The sequence below is a fragment of the Tenrec ecaudatus genome, chromosome 10, assembly GCF_050624435.1.
Source record: "Tenrec ecaudatus isolate mTenEca1 chromosome 10, mTenEca1.hap1, whole genome shotgun sequence".
In the NCBI taxonomy this organism is placed as follows: domain Eukaryota; kingdom Metazoa; phylum Chordata; class Mammalia; order Afrosoricida; family Tenrecidae; genus Tenrec; species Tenrec ecaudatus.
The window spans coordinates 126005972-126021751 of record NC_134539.1 but is presented as its reverse complement, the minus strand read 5'-3'; the positions used below and the strand labels follow the sequence as shown (position 1 = coordinate 126021751).

The 15780-nt window shown below is 45.2% G+C and overlaps 1 protein-coding gene across 1 annotated transcript in view; it reads left to right on the top strand.

Moving 5' to 3' along the window:
* ANKFN1 (ankyrin repeat and fibronectin type III domain containing 1) overlaps positions 1-15780 on the top strand; it is a 175464-nt gene that overhangs the window by 80507 nt on the left and 79177 nt on the right. Inside the window, exons 5-7 of the mRNA XM_075559286.1 lie at positions 2976-3073; positions 6286-6376; positions 12127-12234. Coding sequence (XP_075415401.1) covers positions 2976-3073; positions 6286-6376; positions 12127-12234 — 297 coding nt within the window. The remainder of the gene's footprint in view (positions 1-2975; positions 3074-6285; positions 6377-12126; positions 12235-15780) is intronic.

Below are 15780 nucleotides of genomic sequence, written 5' to 3'. Positions count from 1 at the left end.
CACTCTGTGTTTTTCACACACACACGCATATATATATATATATATATATATATATATATATATATATATATATATATATATATATATAATTTTTGTTGTTGTTAGCTTCTGTCACGTCAATTCTGACTGAAGACAACCCCTGTGTGCAGAGTAGATCTGCTCCATAAGGTTTGTGAGCAACTGGATCTTGGTGATCCAGAAACTGATCACCATACCTTTCTTCTGAGGTGCCTCTGGGCCCATCTCAAACCGCCAACATTTCAGCAAATTGTCCAGCTCCTAACTGTCTGCCCCACTCTGGGCAATAGACAACTACCTGTTTGATTTGGAACCTATTTGGCAAATGCCTTCTACGTGCCAAACACAAATGCAAGTTCTAAGGAGGAAAATGCGAACGGCACGTTTACTGTTCTCCAATTTCTCACAATCTACCAAGGGAAAGCGAGTGGCACGTGCGATAAAGCATAATACGGTGTGATAAATCCTGTACTTAAATGAATAAAGGGTTCTGGGAGCACAGATACAGGTGTATTTAATTAATTATTCGTGAGGAATTTAGAGTTGGCTTTGCTAGGTCTTAAAGGATTAATGGGGTTTCAGAAAGCAATGTTTGGAAGATGCCTACAAGACACAGAGGCTGAGAAGCAAACAATAAAATCAGGTGACAGACTGGTAAAAAGGGGGGGGGGGCGTCCTTCCTTTTAGGAAATGGTGGAGGTGTGGATTGTAGTGCAAGGGTGGATCCAGCTTATGGAGGTCTTTGAACGCCTTAAGATTCCGATTTATAACTGGAGGAGCGAAATAAGTAGATCTGCAGTTTAAATGAGAATTCTGCCTGTGGTGAGACAAGCGTCTATAAGAACAAGCAAAGTGAAGCAGAATAAGGCAGCCAGGAGGCAAATGCAGAGCTGATGCTTGTACGCAGGTCATTACCACGTGCGGGAGAGAGTGGGACTTAGAGGAGACGTGGTAGGGGTAGAACCGACTGGGTTTGATGATCGGCTGATGCAGATGTATTGGACAAAAAGAAGCCAGGATGCTTCGGACCTTTTCAGTTGGTTGATTGAATATATGACAATATCATTAGTTAAAACCGAGAAAACAATAGTAGGATCCTCTGTGGGGTTCGAGAAGTACTTGGGAGACACAAGAGGAGATTCACCTGGGGGATGCTCGGGAAGGAGGCAAGCCTTGAATTACAGTTTTAGGAGTCACCATTGGAGGCACCTAAGTGGCTTAGATAACCACCCAGGGTAAGCATGCTGAGTGAAAAGAGAGTCAAAAACCTACCCCCAAGGAACAGGACACCAAAGAGAAGGAAAAGAGGAGGAAGGAGGAAGATGCTGGGGGGGGGGCGGGGGGGGCTGAGACAGTCAAAGAGGTAGAGCGCCAGGAAGTAACTGAAACCAAGGGGGAGAAGGTGGCAAGGAGCAAGAGGAGGCCAAGGTGAGGGAGTTCTCCAAGAAGAGACTTCTGCTGACTATCAGGGTTCTAGGAATTGGGGGAGAGGGATTCCAAGGGAGTGAGGAGATTAAGCAGAAGAGTATAATGAAGAAGATCACAGGCAGCAAAAGCAGTAGAAGTGTCTGATTCAAGGGGAAGAGCAGGCTCTGGGGATGATGTGGTTGAGTTTTGTAGCATTGAAGGACCATCAAGAATTTAAACCCGGAGGTCTCTAACTTGGGAGAAGAATGTGGGGACCTCATCTCCCCTATGACTTGATCCCCTGAAGCCCCTGCTTCATGTGAAGCTGGCCTTGAAGCATGCCATGTGTAAACTGTTGCTGAAGCCACTCCAACGGATGACTCACGATTCCATCTTCTGAGAATGAGTGTGGCAACCAGTGCGGTCCTACGAAAGAACGTGATGCCGTGGGAAGCTGGGGTGTGAAGAGTTGGATGATTTCACTAAATGAACGATTTTAGGGTGCTGATGGGAGAGAGAGGCACTAACCGGTTAGCCATGAACCCCAGATGCTAGAGTTGAGTAGAAACAAACTGAGGACACAGGAAGCAGGTACCAGGGAGGAGGAGGGGAGCCAGAGGAGTGGCGTAGGAGACACCAAACAAGGGGTGTTTTCAGAAGGAGACAGTGTCGAATGCTGCAGGGGAAAATGTCTTCATGTGGGATGAGTATCGATGAAAATTTGAAAGAGCATTCCCAATGTAATCAGGCAGTAGCATTGTGTGGAAGTAAATCAAAGATGCTGTCTTTTGCAATAAATAATTTATCTCCTATTTATAATGAACTCTTACACATAATGTTCCTGTGTGTGTTTATGGCTCTTTATATTTTATGTACCCAGGGTCTCATGTGAAATATAAACTCAGCTCATGTGCAGTGAGTCCATCCTGGCTCACGGTGACCCTACAGGACAGGGTAGAATGGCTCCCATTGGGTTCCAAAACTGTAACTCTTTCCAGGACTAGGAAGCCTCATCTTTCCCCATGGAGTAGCTGGTGGTTTCAAACTGCTGGTCTTGCAGTGAGCAACCCAAAGCCTAATCACTCTGCCAGCAGGGTTCTCGTGGGAAATTAAATTAATACAAATAAAATCTCACATTAAGAATATCACACAAATGTACACATAGTTCACTATATATTATTATACACCTATCTATTAAGGTTCAAAGACCTCTAAGGGTGTGTGAATCACTTTTGAATGATGATCTCTCTCTCTCTCTCTCTCTCTCTCTCTCTCTCTCTCTCTCTCTCTCTCTCTCTCTCTAAGTATCAGTGGAAACTGCCTTGTGGTCCCAAGAAAGGTGGTTAAATGTACCAACATAGAGAAAGGAGGATAAGCTTATTGTTTTTGGGAAGGATTCTATGCTGGAGTTTCTATGATGTTTGTTGATCTATAACTGCATTCCATTCATATTCTCGCTCTCACTCTCTCTCTCTCTCTCTCTCTCTCTCTCTCTCTCTCTCTCTCTCTCTCTCTCTCTCCTGCCATCCCTTCCCCCTCTCATCTTCCAGTGGAATGGAGCATGTCCAAAGACTTCTCTCCTTTGGCTGGAGAAATCATCCTGGAGAACCTGCAGACGCTGAGGTGCACAATCACAGGACTTGTGATGGTAAACAACCCCCCCCCCCACCATTAGACAGCCCTTTCCCCTTCCCTGAGGTTTGTGTTGGGATGCGGGTAACCAATGTCTACTCTGAAAGCAACAGTCAACGCCCAGACCTCTGGCAGCAACTGCCACTCATTAAGCGTGATGTGTCTGGTATCCATAATCTGAATTTCACAAAGGGGTGAGCAGACAGCATGAACCACTTTGTAAGCTGTCATGTTCTGAGGAGATCAGAAAAAAATGGCCTCATGCAAGCCTTGAAAGCGGCGGCTTTCTGGACCACAGTCTAATCTTCTGGGGGAGGTGGGGGGATCAAAGGCTCTGAGAGATCCAATTTTGACTCCCAGTCTGACGGTAAAAATAACAGCCTCATCGCACCCTCACCCCCACCACCTTGGTGGGGATCAGTCATCAATTGGAGTCGCACAATTTCCTGAGGGAAATCCTTTACCCTTGATTCAAAAAAAATTGTCTATGCCTGCTTTCTCAAAGAAGAAGTGGCAGAGGGTGGGGCTACGTTTCTAAGTAACCTGAACCCATTTAAGCTGGGAATGAAAGCCTGGGGCAAACTGTGTTCATTTATTTAACCAATCTACACTCACATGTTAATTATTTAGGGCGTTATGAAAACAGACACCAAAATGCAAACATCAGAACCCCAGGGCAGCCCATTCACACTGGAAGCACACGCTTTCCCCCTCCAACAAGTACAGTGCAGCAAAATGGATCGTCGCCACCCCCCCAAAAAAATAAACAAACAACCTCTTCTTAAAACTTATCCGTGAATTCTTGTGAGGTACAACTCAAAACAAATTGCTTCCTTAAGGTAGTTGCATGGAGGAGTTAGGGAAAGAATTGTGGTGGTAGCATTTGGGGGTCTTGTTTTTTTTTGTTGTTGTTGTTGTTGTTTCAAACAGGGTAATTGGTGGAAACAGTTTATTTCTAATGTATAACCTTGAAACTCATCCTTAAGAAGCTTCATTAGTTGGCATCTCTTCCATTTTGAAAACAGTTATTCGACCTCAATTCTGGGTGGTTTGGAAGACCACCACCGGATTCTCACCTTTAGTCCTAATCACAGGCCCCCAAAACTGTGGATGACCACTGAAGCAGGCCCTGTGGGTGAACCCCAAGCTTGAGATGGTGTCAGCGGCATCCTGGTTTCCAGTCCAAGGGCTCCCATGATGGACACCTAAGGGGATTTCCGACTGCTGTGAAGGAAAAGGAACATGGCTCCCCATAGAAAGTTCTCTAATATCGGAACTAATTTCTATAGGGATTTGCTTCTTCCACTTAGCTGTCCAATGAGAGCAATGCAGAGACTCCTTTTCTCCTGAAACCGTGGAAGTAGACTGGCGCATTTGCTGAATCCCGTGACTTTGAGACGCAGAGACTGACACACTCATGTTTACAAACCGGCTTCATAAGATCGAGGCCAATGTGATGCAAAGCTTAGACAAGGCTCTAGAAAGGTCTGCTTTTCTTTTGGGTTTTTTAACTTCAAACACCCTTTGACCATCTTTGCAACTAGTTTCTGCTCAGGTGCGGACTTCTTCAATGCTCCGTGGCGGTCACTGAAGAAAGTACTCAGGGTAGAACTACAGAGTCATTTGAAAAGAAAATCAGCAAGCAAAAATAACTCCTTCATTCCTAAGATCATAGAAAGAGAAGCAGTACAGATTGTAAGCCATCGTTTTATAATGGCTTTTAAATTGAGTAAAATTGAAGTTAACCTATTTTTTTTTGAAGTATGAAAACTGAGTTAGGGAGACATCTCTGGTGCTGCTAGGGGCTCTCATGTGGACACTGACTCATAGCATCCCTGCGTGCAACAGATGGAAATGCCACCGGTTCAAATCGATCCTCACGCTCCGACGGTGTTTGGGCCCATTCCAGTCGCTGCATCAATCCATCTGCTTGAGATCAATCCATCCCTTTCCCTTACTAAGCACAGTGTCTTTCTACTAGGACTCTTGCCCCCGACACCGTGTCTAAAATACAGGCGACACTATCTCACCATCCTTCCTGCTAAAAGAGAATTCTGCCTGAACTTTTCCCGTGACAGACGTGCTCCTTCTCCTGCCAGCTCATGGGGTCTTTGATCTTCCGTTCTTCTTTGGTCTTCCTTTATCCATTGTCCAGCTGTCCTATGCTTAGAGGTGACTGAGAACACCATCGCTGGGACCAGGCCCTGCTGAGTCCTCAAGATGACACTGTCAACGCAAGTCCTTTGCCGCAGTTGTACCCATTGCAATCCAGCGTGTGATTGATTTCTTGACTGCTTCCATGGGTGTTGACTGTGGATCCACGGAAATAAAATCCTTGTCAACTTCAAAATGTGCTCCAGTTACCCTGCTGTTGCTTCTTGGTCCAGTTGAGTGGGGGGCTGTTCTGGTTTCTTTTTGTTGCGGTGCACTCCATGTTGGAAGCTGCAGTCGTTGAGCTTCATCAGGAAGTGCTTCACGTCCACCTCGCTTTCAGGGAGACAGGTTACCACATCTGCACCGCACAGCATAGTTCCCGAATCTTCCCCCAGTCGTGATGGCGCTTTCTCTTCTTCAGACCGTCCAGCTTCTCAGAACATTTGCATACAGACGGAATAAGTCTGGTGAATGGAACAAGGGACATTTATCATGACATTATTTATCATGCACAGACACTAGGGACGATCTTCATGGCCACCAATGAAAGATTGGTTAAATAAAGTATGAGGTTTGCCCACAGTGAAGTATCTCCCCCACTGAACTATTGAGGTGGATCTTTAAGATTAAAATTGCGAAAGATTTCCACGAGTCCTTATTTATTGTAGAAAGCAGGTTAATAAGCTAAAGGCGATAAGGATATTTTCTTCGGAGGAAGGGAAGAGAAGGAGGAAGCACTAAGGGTGACGGGTGGCTGTCTGGTCAGGACACCTTGTAAAGTGTGAGTTTTAAAGACCATTGTCTGTTTGGTTTTTTTTTTCATGCAAGAGAGATCCTTTATGTTATTCTAATTTTTTTTAAAAAATCAAAAGAAAGCATCTATAAACTGTGAAGGTACTCTTACATGATTGTTATATAAACTTAATGATCAAGACATGCCAAAGAGCAAAACGGGGGGGGGGGGGGGCAGGGAAGTTGGAAAGCGTCATCCTCAGACACAGGAATCTGTGTCTAGGGCAAAAGTGATTCATAAGATGCCTGACACGTGCTTCTTTCTATTTTGATTCCTTTCAGGGGCAACAGTATTTTGTTCAAGTCTCGGCTTATAACATGAAAGGATGGGGACCTGCTCAGACCACCACACCAGCATGTGCCTGTCCTTCAAGTAGGTGCTGGCTGTGAGCTCTCTCCAATTGTGGCAACAGGCTCCACCTCCACTCCATCCTTCGGGTGCCACTGTCAGTCCCTCTCCCCACTGCTGGGGGATCAGTGAGACTGCCTGCCCCCTGGGGCAGCACTCTGGGCTGCAGAATGAAGGCGTCCTTTGCAGAGGGAACCCAGTGAGATGAAAGGACAAGGGAATGTGGGACCAACAGGACCAAACTGGATGTTCGTCCCATGTCCATTGGCACCAGCTCTGTGTCTTAGTTCAACACCTGTGAAATGAGCCCAGTTAGACCCTTTGAGGGCAGGCATGAGGATGTTGGAGAACTCAGAGGCTGACAGTTCCTAGAAATTCTAATCTCCTCCTGGCCACCCTGGGAGACATCCACACTGTATGATAAAGGAATGAAATCGAGCATCTCTTACTTATCTAACACCATGCAGAAAGAAAAGTTTTCATACTAACAAGCATGCTCCTACAAACATCATCCATATCATCTCCAGTGCAACCCAGCCATCCCAGGAAACTCTCTTTTAATTGTTTGAGGCATAATAATTTTATGTCTTGTATGCTTAATGATTATATATCTACCAAAATAAAAATTTTAAATAATCAGAACCAACCTATCCATGCACAGCAAATACTAGCATGACAGATTGCTGTCCTCGGACCACTGCTCTGAAGCCCATTTTGATCTCTTTAAAAACACAGAAAGAAAAGAAAGCTTGAAGAATTAGCAATGGTGTCACACTTGTATGGAGGGAATGCAAGCTGCTGTGTCCTCTGGAGACAACAACTTGCAATCCTGTCCCAACTGCTTGAGGAAACCCAGTTCCTTGCCTCGCTAACCCTTACCTAGGAATGCAACCTAGGCAAAGAGGGATGCCGGGACAGCTGGGCTCTAAGAGTGCACTGAAGCAACATATTGCTGATGGCAAAGCATTCTCCGCGGTGGAGAGAACAAATATCCAGTCTCAAGGCAATGATTAATAAAGTGTTATATATGTGCATATGTTCATATTTAGAACAAAATGCAAACCACTAAAAGTGGTGTCTTAAAAAAAAGCATCCATGATAGGGAACAAATTCGTGCAATGTAAGTGTTATAGAAAGAAGAATGCACTTTCTTTTTCTCACGTAAGTTTAACCTGTCAATTTGAGTTCCTTTAAGTGGTGTGTCTATGTATAACTATCAAAACTGAACAGTGGGTATTTGGCTATGAGATGATGAACTCTTTCAGTTTTCTTTTTCTCTTGTTGAATGTATTTCACATGGTTTTCAACAACCTTTTACCTAGAACCACTCATGAGTCAGGTGGCACATTGTAGACTCCCACATTCAGTGTCCCAATTGATCCTCACAAGATTCACAACCAAATGGTGAGGTGCTTTTTATTATTAGACCCATTTTACTGAGAGACGAACCTTTGACACAGAGGGACACAGAATCCAACAGCACACAATTGGGAAATGCCTGGAGCCAGTTCCAAGCTCCATAGTCCTTGCTTCTACATCGTCCTCCTCTATCAATAAGGAAAGGAGCTCTGGGGTGTAGCTGTTATAGATTGGGCTGGTGACCACAAGGTTGACAGTTCGAAATCATGAGCTCCTGAGAGAGAGAGAGAGAGAGAGAGAGAGAGAGAGAGAGAGAGAGAGAGAGAGAGAACTTTCTACTTCTATAGACAGTCACAGTCTCGGAAACCCACAAGGGTAGTTCTACCCTGCCTTACAGAGTCTCCATGAGTCAGAATTGACTCAGTGTCAGTGAGTTATAGTCAATAAAGGAATTAGGATTTGGATTTGGAGAGCTATTGCCTTGCCCAGGGTCACCACCCTGGCCTGTGGCCAAGTCAGGATTGAACGTGGATTGGTGGAGTCTTCTAAATCCCTTACCCGGTAACCATTGTTGCCTCTACTAGGCACGTAAGCAGAGGAGGATGAGCCAGTCAGCTACTCTTGACTCCTGTCTCTGGTGGAATCAGGTAGCTATGCCCAGGCCTTCCTACATGGCCTTGGAACTTAGACCAACAAAGGCACGGATCTCTAGTTTCCAGGACTCCCCCAACATTTGGCAAATTAAGAATCCTAGTCTTGTTTATAAAAAACACACACTGGGAGTATTACAAGATTAAGATACGAAGGAAACTAATCCCATTCCATGAAGGACAAACATAGCAACAAATGCATTATCTTCTTGGGTACAGCTAAGTGAACTTGAAAGTGGGATGGACAGCAACCCAATCCAAAGGAAGATCCATGCCAATTCTGATCTGCAGATATGTGCATTGACTTATCAAAGGCTCAAATTCTATAAACGATAAATGCTATTTAAACACTGTTCCGAAGTGCCAATTGGACGAGAGCTCTCCAAAATGCCAAAGGGTCCCTGGTGGTGCCGGAAGTTAGACATTGAACTACTAACACCAAGATAGGCTGTTCAAACCAACCAAGGCCCCTCGGAAGGAAGATAAGGCACTAGCAGGAAACCCTGTGCAGGGTCCTGATGAGTCAGAATTGACAACACGGGAGTGGGTTTTTGGGCTCCAAAATGAGCCTCGAGCTTTTTGGCTCCAAAGTATCAGTAAATATCCTTGTTCAGTACAGAAGAAATAACTGATTGACCGGTCAATGAGATGGCCAGTGGCAACAATTTCTAAAGGATTGATAGAAGTCCCCAGCAAAGAACTGAAAGCCTAGCCTGATTACAGCTGCTGCAGGCATGCCCTATCCTTCTCTCAGACAGAACAATGTAAAAACACTCCAATCCTATTTCTAAACAGAGTATGACATTGTGATGTAAGGTATATCATTATTCAGATTTTACTAGAGGACAATGTAGTCTAACATGACAGAGTAATTGGAAATTTGGTAATATGTTCCAGTAAGCCATAAAACGTTTTTTTAATATATATATTTTTACAAAAGCCTTAATGTGTTTTTATAGACTTATGTTCTACGGTATGCCCCATAGAAAGAGAAAAGGACCCAGACAGGCTTGTCTGAGTTACGATCAGGAAAACCCTGATAGGGCCGGTGAATGTGTGCTCTGCGTTGTGTTGCAATTGAAGTGTCTCATTACCAGAACAGGGCACTGCATTATGCGGTGCAATCTGCTCTTTTCCTTCCACACTAAGTTTATTCCTGTCAGAGTCCTGATTTCTTCATATATTTTCAATTTTCTCCCTCATCCCTAAAGTCTCCTATTTTATGCAGGACCTTCCAAACATCTACGAGGCAAAACCCATTCTTTCCAAAAACCTTGGCATCCTGTCCAGTGTTCACTTGGGCCGCCACGCCGCATTAGCAATTTTCTAATGTGTCATAAAGTCGTCAGATTGGGCTCCTCACCGCTGATGTAATGGGGCTCGGCTCGAAGAGCAAGGTCCACTTCAGCTCCCCTAGTACTGATGGCAGCATTAACACTCATTAGAATGTATTAGCATGTTCAAGGCCACGCAGTAATGCAGCCACCCAGGAGCTGGACTCGAGCAAACAACCTTCACTCCATGTTAGCATGCACAGTTCAGATGCAGCCAGCCATTCCACTAAGGGAAAGCTCCTCGTGCCATTGCCCAGCCATGAGGACACGTTGGACCGTCATGGTGTCTGCCAAGCAGAGGTGCTGCCTCTGGTTAAGAGCGACCATAGTTTGTTTTCTCAGACATTTCCAGGTTTCCAGTAAACACCGCATCTCATCCGCCTCCTACCCAAACACGATCGTGCTTCCATCCAGGACGCTTCATCAGCATTTAATAAGGGGTCTTTTTTGTGCCTACAATGGTGCTTTACTTATGTTATTTCTCGTAAGCCTCCAGTCACCTAAAAAGAGATCCAGGAACTCATTTTACAGAGAAGAAACCCGAGGTAAAGAGAAATTAAGTCACGGGCCCTGCCCACACAGAAGTAGGAATCTTACACAAGGCCCCTATGCCAACTGCCTGTCTCCAGAGCTGACCACAACTAAGCCGCAGCACACAAACTCTAACCAAGCTTCCGACCCTCCTCCCCAAAAGGAAACACACACACACACACACACACACACACACACACACACGTGCACACAAAACCCACCATGCATCCATGCTGTAATATAAGAGTATTTCTTTGGACAGTCGCGAGAGGACATTACCGTCTTGGCTGTGCCACTGACCAGCTGCCATGGGGTGAGGATGGTTGTTTCTGGGCCTCAGTCTTCTCTGGAGATGGGCTCACGAGGGAGGAAGGGAAGAAGTTCTCTGAGGGCCCTCCTTCCCAGGCACTCCTTGGATAGAGTGAGGGAGAGCATTTCTATCCTCAGAACACAATGAGTTAACACGCCATCAAGGACCGGTAACGGTTACCCTGTTATAGACAGAATGCCTGCCGTGGACCAGGAATTGTGCCCGATATCCAACGTGCATGCTCTCATTTCATCCTCAGAAAAGCCTGCAAGGCAGATACAATGGTCATTTTTCAAATCAGGGAGTACAGGGTTTGTCGGTGTGAGTAACTCCTTCAGAAACACCGAGCTAGGAGCCCAGAGAGCCAGGCTTAAAATCAAGTTTACCGGAGGCCACAACTTGTGTTCCCCCAACTCCACGCTTCGGTGGACCCAAGGGGAAGTGCTCCCCTCCTCACCCATTAGCCTGAAGCCGTGGTATCTGCTTACGCTTCTGAATGAGGGAGAGACCCCGTGTTTTAAAACAAATCTGGGGGAGGGGAAGGAATGTGAAATGTATTCAACTAGTACTTAAGCCCAAGATACTTAGGAACTAACTGACTCGTCTGGGAAAGAATGACTAGCATTTTCAGAGTAAGAATTCCAACCAATAATTTTCATTTATTACTTTCAGTTGTTGTTTTAAAGAATTCGGAAAATAAAACGTGGGGGAAGAAAGGATGAACTATGAAATGATTGACCTGCTTTTAAAAGAGAGAGAGAGAGAGAGAGAGAGAGAGAGAGAGAGACAGCAGAATTACAATGTTGACGTTGGTCCCACACGGGTTATTACTCTTGATATCATTATAGCCAAATGGAATGAAAATAGAAGGGGGAGAAAAATCTCAGTGGGCATTGCGATTTAAATTTGCCATGTAAGCTAATACTGTATATTTAGAGACGGAGCAGACAGGGTGGTTGGTAGCCCAGAGTATGTGCACGGCTCGCTGTGCCAGCTAACCAAAGCAGACATTCATTAGAGCAAAATGTAGATTTCCATTTCTTGGCATCTGACATGGGCTCTTTCCTTGGAAAGAAATGTCAATTTGGCCAAAAGTGTGAAACCTACAATAAAAGCATTGGGACTGTGGATTTCATCTAGTCTGCACATCCCCACCCCTTCCTTTCCTACTGGGAAGTCCAGTCGGGAATTGGGGTGCTGCGTGGGAAGGTAGCTGGGGAAGGGCGTAGGGCATGGGAGTCTGGAAACGGGGCACAGGCGGCTGGGAGAGCACAGAGTGAATTCTAAAATGTCTTGTTTGCTTTTGGCGTTCCGTATGACCATTTTCTCTTGCCCCTAAAACCGCCCAACCTGAGACACCAAGCACAGTTACAGTTTTGCACAGGGTCTTGAAAAATGGTAGCTTCACATACTTGGCACCACCTGCCAGCCCTTCACATGTCCCAAGTGCTTATCCACAGAGTCGGGGGAGGGGGAGGCTCTACAAAATGCCACCATCAGAGCCCAGAGGCCGGGCATGGGAGAGCCAGCCCCTCCCCCACCCCCTGCCTGCTTTAAAATTCCACTCTGTTTGTTTCTTTTGTTCAATAGGCTGGAAAGACTGTGACGACAGAGAGCCCAGGCACAGGGGGCAGAGTGAAGTCTTGGAAGGCCTGCTGCAGCAGGTCCGAGCCCTTCATCAGCACTACAGTTGCCGGGGTAAGGATACAGATCTGCTCTGTGCCATCGGCTGAGGTCTTGGTGGCGCCAGTCATTTTCACCGTTGCCTAACTGGGTCATACCTTCTCACTCATCAGTGGGAGAGATTAATATGTATACATCTGGAATCACTTCACAGCACTATCTTGCTTTAACCCTTGAGAAGAGACTGGCCTCTCCTTTCTCCCTTCCTCTGTTTCTCTCTCACCCTTTCTCCATAGGAACAGTTCGGGGAAAAGCGGGGAAAAACAAAACAAAAAAATGGGAAAAACATCAGCCACTCAGTTCTCTTCCTCCTCAAACTCTTTCTTCACACACACACACACACACACACACACACACACTCCAGCAAAGCTTTGCCCCAGTTTGTCTCACCTCCAAGAAAAATGCCCTGATCATCCCCAAGAAAACACAACCAGGGGCAGCAACTACAAAAGTACAATAGCAACGATTAACAATGTTGTGACATGACAACACCATGGCACCGCCAGGGTCTCTTTTCCATTCTCTTCCCAGCACTTGAGGGACTTGCCCAAGAGCTCAGAGGAAAAGACAGGATCAGGATCGACCATGGATTTTCTGAGTCCAATCCTACTCTTACTGTCACACTGCTAGCCTTCCACTCTGCTAACGAGCCCAGACACTGAATTCTGTAGGCTCTCGCCCCAAATTTTAAACTTCCCTGTAGTACTGCTGAGGGTAAAAGAAGACATACCGCCTCTAGAGCCTGATCGACTTTACCCTGAGCACCACTGAGTCGCTTTGCAAAGCAGCCTTCTCGGTGGACTGTCCAGATGGGACTGGGTCAGGTTTCCTAGCTGTGTAATGACTCGTGGAAGAGGCACTTAGCTTTATTTGGAGAATTAAAGCCTCCATAAAGTTTTCCTTTTCCATGCTCCATCATCCATCCGATCTCCAGCTGCAGGGCGCTGTTGAGATGCCGGGCAATGCCCAGCCAGCTGGGTCAGAAATCCATGGCTGTACGTAAGAGATGAGACCCCAGTTTCTGAATGGGCACACAAAGAAGCTGGAGTTGGCACTAGCCAAGAGTTGTCCCCAAGTACTATACAGCTATGCCAGGAGAGCCTTTCAAACATGTTGGCAATCACTAGAAATGAGGCCAAGTGTTTGCAGGCAAATAAAGTTCTATAACCGAGTGGCTCGTTCAGAGATGTAAGTCCACGTGCAAGAAGCTCAAAGAGAAAACCCAAGTGCAGTTTGCGTCCCAGATGTCCAGGAAGACAGTCCACAGGCCAGGACCTTCCATATTGACCAATACAGACCAATATATTGACCAATATAGACTCCATTCGCAGCTACTCGGGCCTCATCTAGAGTAACCAGACACTGCGTTGTTTCTGATGTTCTTTTCTGCCTCCCATTGCCTACGTCTCCATCAGCCCCCTGCCCAGTGACTTCTACATGGAAGGCGAAAAGTAAGGAACATAATTGGGCCAAGGCAAATGGTTCTTTGCAATTCATAAACCACTTGGTGTGTGGTCTTATCAGAGGGAGAACATTCTAGTCCTGAGAATGAAGGTTTGACTTGCAGATTTTCTGAGCATTTAGATTCTATCAGCTAATCCAGAAATGATTGGGGTGACGGCCCAACTTTTTCTGTACTTACAAATTTTCCACTCAACTTTTCTCATGCACAAGTAGTACCTCGTTTACGGACAGGCTTACACTCCTATAAATCTATCATGTGTCAGTTCTAACTTAGATTAAATACTTTTTTTTTTAGTTTTCATTATTATTGCCTGTTGTCATCATTGTCCTTATAATTCCAATCTTTATTTCTCTTTGGGGGATGGAAAACATTATGTATCAATTTGCAGATACATTTTAATGCATGTAAACTTACAAATCATAAAACTGTACTCCAGTGAAGAGGAATGAGTGGACCATGTGGGCATTTTTAGTCAATGTGGTAGTAACTCTACTTCAGTTGTGGTCATAACTGGACTTGTGGAAGGTGCCACGTCACCTGGATTATCCCTGGGGATGGGGAGAGCATTTCCAATCAGAAGACTTAGTGGGAATCGCCTGAATAGTTCTTCCCTTCTTTTCTCCATACGCTTTACGGGGACGTCTCACTGCTTCTCAAACCTAAGTATTGACTTTAGCAAAGCCATCCAGGTTGCAGTCTCGTACTTTCAGCAACCTGAGCCTTTGATTTTGTTTAGAAACGAAACAAAAACTCCAGCTAATCCTTCACTGTAAAGTTGTTGAGCAACCTCTCTCCTCCTCTCGTTCTTTCTTTCTTCTTCAGCATTCCTTTCCCTCCACAACACCCACTGATTCCGGATCAGTCGATCCTCCCTCTGTCTTCTATGCACTGTCCCTCACTGGAGATATCAAGTTCAAATTCAGCGATCCAGCCATATGGATGATTTTTCCCACTGACTTCCCATCGCATTATCCCGATGAAATGCTTAGAACTCTGACTTCATGGTAGACCAGGCCATGGCCTGCAGTAGAGGAGTCTTTTGAACAGTAAATCATAAAATTGAACATATGCAAGTGAACATCTGGTAGTGATAACATCAGTTCATTAAAAACTACCATCCACTCAATTCCAGCTCATTCTGACCCTGGACGACAGTGTAGAGCTGTCCCATGGGGTTTCCAACGCTGAAATCTTTGTGGAACAAATGACCACCTCTTTCGTCCACTGAGTGACCGGTGGGTTTAAACCGCCAACCTTCCCATTAGCAGCAAAGTGCATAAGCTCTTTAACCCAGGGCTCCATGAGTTCACAATAACATAACCCAGGGCTCCATGAGTTCACAATAACATGGTTACGCGTTGAACGGCAATCTGCATGGTAGCACTTCAAAACCACCAGCAGCTCTACGGGGCAAAAGACAGAGCTTTCTACTCCCCTAAACAGTTACGTGCTGAGTCCACATTGACTGAATGGCAGTGGGTGAGGTTTATTAGATTTGGAAACTGTTGCGTTCTATCTACCACTCTGAGAAAAATCAGTGTATACTAGGCATTAGGATATTGACTATGCTAAGAAATCATGTCATAAAAGAACATGTGATTAACGAAACATTTCCCAAACTTATTTGGCATGAACCAATTTTTTTTTTAATTCGCACAATCAGTGTTCCAAAGCACAGACTTTGAGAAATGCTGACCAATGATCTGCCAGGATTACAAAAAAATACTACACACAAAAGGAATGAGTCTGTGATGGTTTGACGTAATGCTTCCTCTCCATGTAAGAGGGTAAATTAAGGACAACATAAGCAATGTATACCTAAAACCACAAAATTGCTATTTAAAAAACTCAGCTATCCCAAGATACTACGAGGATCACTGAGGAGCTAAGCCTTACAATTAGGGTGGAAAAAAGACTATTTCAAATCCTAATTGTACTGCACACTAGCTGTGTGTCCTTAGGAAAACCATTCACCTCTGAACCTTAGCTTCTTTACTGGTAACACTAAGACAATGATGCCTATCTGTCAAGAGTTTTAGGAGAATTAAATGAGATCACAGATGAGACTCAACGGGCACATGTGCAGGCATCTTGCA